The 6,372-nt window shown below is 34.6% G+C and overlaps 1 protein-coding gene across 1 annotated transcript; it reads left to right on the top strand.

The window, feature by feature from the left end:
• The first annotated feature begins 3,641 nt into the window (after positions 1 to 3,641).
• Positions 3,642 to 5,873, top strand: LOC124642459 (gloverin-like). Its single transcript, XM_047180886.1, has 4 exons — positions 3,642 to 3,789; positions 4,131 to 4,338; positions 4,782 to 4,967; positions 5,376 to 5,873. The coding sequence occupies exons 2-4, from the start codon at positions 4,138 to 4,140 to the stop codon at positions 5,508 to 5,510; spliced, it is 522 nt and encodes a 173-aa protein (XP_047036842.1). The 5' UTR covers positions 3,642 to 3,789; positions 4,131 to 4,137; the 3' UTR covers positions 5,511 to 5,873.
• Positions 5,874 to 6,372: the final 499 nt, after the last annotated feature.

Here is a 6,372-nt window from a genome sequence, read left to right as displayed (position 1 = left end):
CCTAATTTTCTTTGAAAAATTAACACCAATGTCGATGTTTTTTTAATTTTGTTATAATCATTATTTAAGTCGTGGTGGCTTAGTGGGTAAAAAACATACATACATACATACATTACATACATTTCTATAATAATTACATTTAATTATAATGACATTGATAAATAAATATACATGTGTCATAGTCATAAACAATACAATAGAATCTATAATAACATGGCTTGACGGAAATAATCTACGCGTAAATCTTACAAAAACTAATTTTATTCAATGTAATACACATAGATAAATCTAAATAATCTGCCTAGCCTTTTTCCCAGCTATTTTCATACAAAAAAAATACGTATAAATTTGACTTAAATTATTAGTTTAAAACCATCCAGTAGAGTTGCGCGTTGCCACTCTTGCAGAACAGATAGAAAGAGATAGCAGTTGCTTTCATTGATGAAGCGACACTACGCGAGTAATTTGTGAACCACGTTATGCAGAGTAGAGCCAATGTTAACCGGATGACTAGGCCACCACGACCTGTATAAAAAAGGCGAAGTATACGAAACGGCATTTCTCGGTATCACGATAGACAAACAACGCAACTGGAAGGCACACGTATTTAACGAAAGTATCCAATAAAATGAATCGTCTTCGTTAAAAACAATATATCTGCATACCATGGCCAGTAACTTCCTGAGATTAGCGAGTTCAAACAAAAAAACTCTTCAGCTTTATAATATTAGTGTAGATTATTTAAGACCCAAAATGTACTAACACTTATTGCAAATGAATTGAATTGAAAAAAGAGAGAGAGGAATAGAAACTTGGGAGGAGAATACCGGCATCACGTAGCTGCACGCTTTAAACTTTATCGATTAATTTTTCTTACTTCGGCTTACGGGAATCGTCAGATTTTATATTTTTCGTGAACGTTGAATTACTCCCTTCAAAATAAAAAAAAAATAGCCGCGCTCGAGAAAGTCAAGATGACGTTTTTTTTTACAAGTTTGTAACCTTCCTACTTCTTATCGTCAATCGCAAATTGTCAGATTAGTGGAATATACACTTTTTAGCATATAACTAACTTACCCTATCTTAATCTGACGCGCTGGAGAATGTCAGATGATAATTTTTTTTTTACTAATCTGATCCTTTATTCTAGACGCGCGGCTGCATATACAGGGCTTATATTTGGTGGAGGTGTTAAATGGGGTAATAGGTACCTCCCTATATACTAATCTGCCGCGCTTGAGTAAATCCCAAAATCCCTTCTAGGCCTCCCCTACTACTAAGAGTAAATGTACACTGCAGACTAAACAGTCGGCTGACAGATGACCCGATAGAGGACATTTTTTAGGGTTCTGTACCCAAAGGGTAAAACGGAACCCTATTGTTTTCGCTCCTCTGTCCGTCCGTCCATCCGTCCGTCTGTCTGTCACCAGGCTGTATCTCATAAACCGTGATAGTTAGAGAGTTGAAATTTTCACAAATGATATATTTTCTGTTGCCGCTAAAACAACAAATACTGAAAACTAGAATATAATAAATATTTTGGGGGGCTCCCATACAACAAAGGTAATTTTTTGCTCATTTTTGCTCGATATCCATAAATATATCTAGAATATTAGTTTGGCTGCTACGGAACCCTACGTGCACGAGTCTGACTCGCACTTGGCCGGGTTTTTTAGAAAATTGATTCTAATCAAAGTTTTCAGTCGGTCTGATACGCCTAAATACCTTATCTTTGTAATGTGCGTGCAATTAATCGTCATACTGATCTATGAGCCCAAACAAACTATCGGTCGACTGAAAGTTTGCAGTATGCAACTCTAAACGTATTCCTAAGCGAATTTCAAACAGCTTTCAACTAAGTTTCGTTTCAGATAGAATTTTAAATCGGATAAGATATAGGTATCGAGTTTATAAGTTCTAAGTAAATGGAGCTCCTCATTCGATTTGAGAGCCAGCGTGAAAAATGGAAAGATATCGCGTCTGGTAATTGGCTCGCAGTGTTACAGATGGATTGCTTGAACAGATTTGAAAAGTGAAAGTCATTATGCTTTATTAGAGCAGATGGGGAGGTAATTTATTGATAATAGTTAGAATAATGTGGAGGATTTTAAAGGATATTTAGTTAGCAAAACTGACGGATACGACACTGACGGATGTAAATTCCCTTTTTTTATTGGCGATCAATGGACAATTCTTTTTCATGCCGTTTGCAGATGATATGATCTAATTAGATTGTTTTTTTTTCAGCGATAATTATTCCGGTTATCATACAATATTTTACTAAAGCTTACTAGCAAAATATCGATAGGTAATCTAGACTAGAGCCTTTGAACTGCACATAGAACAACTCTATTATCTTTATTAAGCTATGAAAGCCCAGAAATATAACATCGTTTAAAGAAGCAATAAGTGGCTTTATAACAACATTAACTTTAGGATCAGAACAAAAAGGCAAGGTTTATATGTAATGGACACTTTCGAGTTTAACGTTCCTTTTACGATTGTCCCTTGATGTCATAGAATGATGTTCCTCGCAATCGCTTATCAGGTCTTAAGGAATAATATAGTTTTACCACATACTGCGCACTTCAATATCGTATTTATCTGCTGTTGTGCTTGCTAGAGATAGAAATTCACCATAGCCTTATACAAGTAATGCCAATTTCCTATCTTTAGATAGCAAATCAACAGTCAGAAAGTATTACAAGTTACAAGTAGGGTAGACTGCACATCAGTGGTAACTGTCATGAACCTTAACTCAATAGTAATAAGTACGATTTTCCTATAAAACTGTTACCACTGACCTGAAGTTGATTGTACCTACGCATTACAGGTATTGGATATTTAGTAAAACCGTCAGAATCACCCATTGCTGCAAAAAACTCGAGTTCCTAAATTATTCCAGTCATCTTCATGGAACATCAGAATCGCTTCAGATATTCTCTAACTGACTACAAACAAATGAAGTCACACTGTCATTTAGAACATAAAACAAATGTCTAATTTTTGGATTCAATACACAGTTCGGGGAATCGGGTACTTTTTAGCACATTGCAATATGACGTAGTTACTGATAACAAGATGTAGGCATATTCTGACGTAATTTTTCTCTCCGCAAGATAAGTAGTAATTCCCGGTTATCTCAGAAATTGTGCAGTTAAATATGTAAGTAGATAAGACACGTAATAATTAATTGGCAGTGAAGACCAAGTTCGAAAAAAAAAATATTTTCAAACTAAATACCTAAAGTATTTAGTAAAAAAAAATCGTCAAACTCCGCAATATTGAGTTTAGTTTATTGGTCCAATAATTTATTTTCTAAAGCATCAAACGTCGTGAATTAAGTGCCCTCAACTTGATGTTAAAAAATCAACTAGATAATACTATTGAAGTTTCAAATGTCAATTTATATAAGAAAATCTTTTTGTAGGCTCTTAAGTGAGGCAGCCCAATTTAATTAGATCAAGCTGAATATTTACTTCTATAAAAAATCAGATTAACTTAAATTAAATATTGACAAATTAAATTCGGAACTTGGCTCTACACTATCATACTCCCATAATCTGTAAACGTATTCTTATCTCGTTACTACACTTAACACCATTTAAAGAGGATAAGAAACATAAATATTATTGTAATTAATCTCATCTTGAATGAATCTTCTCAACTCTTGGGCGCGGGAATTCACCTCCGATATTGAGAGTGGTATAAATGATCACTCCCGAATGGAGTAAGGCACAGTTTACTACAGCATCTTGTGAAGAGAGCAAGTAACAGCTACAACCAAAGGTATATATTAAACCATCTTCTCATTTATCATCTGCCTAGCCTTTTCTCAACTATGTTGGGGTCAGCTTCCAATCTAACTAGATGCAGCTGATAACCAGTGTTTTACATAAAGCGACTGCCTCTCTGATCTTCTCAACCCGGTTACCTTTGTAAAACTGGTTGTCAAACTTCCTGTCTTCTGACTCCCCTTAACGACTGCCAAAAATATTAAAATGACAGTCGGGAACCCAACTATCAAACGTGCCATCCAAAATGAAGAAGAACTCCTCATAGCAAGATGGTCACCCATCCGCACCAAGCGTTTCTTAACCTTTTAATCGATCCTAATCTTGCTCTTTCAGATTCAAAATGCAGTCCTCAATCGTTCTTTGCCTAGCAGCTTTCGTAGCTTGCACATACGCACAAATGTACGTTCAAGAGGAGCCAATGGAATGGTATCCAGGCTACCAACAGTTGGTCTCTCGTCACCCGAGAGACCTCACTTGGTCACGTGGAGTAGGCAACGGCAGAGTCTTCGGAACTTTGGGAAGCACTGATGATTCTGTATTCGTGAGTATTCTATACTTTGTAATATGAAAATGCGTGTAAAGGTAGTCGGGTAAAACTGTCTTCCCATAAATAGTCATAAGAAAGCATCGTTGGTCATGTTTTGTTAATCTGCCAAAAGTCTTCCAGATTCCATGGTGTTCTAAGGTTCGAATCACTGGTGCCTTGATTATTCCAAATTATCTAGTTATATTGATACACAAGGATTGAAAGATGAACACCTTTGAGTGGATCAATACTTTTGCCAATTCTTCCTTACCTAAAAATGCCTTGAACGGAAGGATAACAAGATGGTATATCGCATTTGAAAGACAAGAGGGAAAAGTCATTTTTGTCATTGTCCTCTTATTCCACTACAAGGGGAATCCTCAAAATATACCTTCTATTTTATCTTTTCGCAATTAGCCTTTCATTTCCTTACTCCAACCCAATTCTCATTTCCCCAGGGTCGAGGAGGCTACAAGCAAGACATCTTCAATGACCACCGTGGCCGCCTACAAGGCCAGGCGTATGGCTCCAGGGTGCTTAGCCCTTACGGTGACAGCAGCAACTTGGGAGGCAGGCTGGACTGGTCCAATCCTAACGCGAAGGCTGGTCTTGATGTGCACAAGCAGATTGGAGGGGGTAGTGGCGTGAGTATTTCAAAATTGTATTGATTTAATTTACATACGGCGTCCTTTTTAAATCCAATTTACGTTCATATTTTTAGAGGTGCAATACATATACATTAATACATATTATGGGTATTAAAGAAAAAATATATACCTAAGTTTTTCCAAATTGCGGAATAGAATTTATGATAGTTTACTCTCGATATCAAGATATAGATGGATAAGACTAAGCGTCCACTGAATACCTAAGTATCCTAACATTGTTGGAAGTCAATCAAGAAATAAATATAACTCAAAAGTAATACCTACACTGAATAAATATAAATGTACCTACTGTCATAACTTTCGGTTACTGCATTTACCAAATCTCCGAAATGGTGATCCGAAAAACCACAGAAACAACATCTAATCAAATACTCTTCATTACAGATGAAACTAAGCGGTGATGGAGTATGGAACTTCGACAAGAATACCAGATTATCGGCTGGAGGCAACTTGGATAAGACCTTCGGGCACCACAAGCCTCAAATCGGAGTACAGGCGGAATTCCAACATGACTTTTAAGTTAATTTAGAAAATAATCATCTGAATTGTTAACCTCTTCCTTTTTTGCGAAGTAGGTTGAAATATATATCATCTTACATATAAAACCATTTGCTTGGAGCACCATTTGTATAAATTCTGAAATTTGCATCGCAAATCATATTTTGAAGCTTTACTTCAAAGTTCATAATTTACGTATTTAATTAGTTATTATTCAGCATTGATTTTAATAGTATTGCTAACTTAATTGTGCCATATTATTATTTAATTAATACTTAGATATGTTATTTCCATAAAGTCCTGTATATAAAATTGTAAATACTTTTGTCAGCATTAATTAAATGTTAAGTATAAATACTGAATAAAAATTATAAAGTAAACACACATCATTTCTATAAATTCTTTTCCCTCTAGATCTCCTCTAGTTATGTATAAATAATCACGTACATACAAATAGAAGCAATATTATATTACAATTCAAAACAATAAATTAATAATAGTGTGATTACAAAAAAATAATATTTTATTAAATAAAAGCGTGGGGTGCATGGTGTCAATAGTTATAAATATTTTATTGACAGATATGAGTGCTTTTCATTTCGATATCTTAAAAAGCACCCCACGCTTTTTTTTAATAAAATATTATTTTTTTGTAGTCACACTATTATTAATTTATATTCATTGAAATTTTTTACACTATTATTTATTTTCTACTTTTTAGTTTGGATTATTTATAATAGCTTTTTAATTTTAAACTATTGCACGACTCATGATGCGAAGCATCAGAGAGTGCTTTACGACCGAAAAAAATTTTTCGCCTTATTTTGGCAACTATTTTTAGTATTTTAGCCTTGTAAGTATATAATTATAATTAATAAAAAAC

Source organism: Helicoverpa zea, chromosome 24, assembly GCF_022581195.2.
Source record: "Helicoverpa zea isolate HzStark_Cry1AcR chromosome 24, ilHelZeax1.1, whole genome shotgun sequence".
Lineage (NCBI taxonomy): Eukaryota > Metazoa > Arthropoda > Insecta > Lepidoptera > Noctuidae > Helicoverpa > Helicoverpa zea.
Note: the sequence above shows the minus strand (reverse complement) of the source record. Positions and strands in the feature narration are given on the sequence as shown.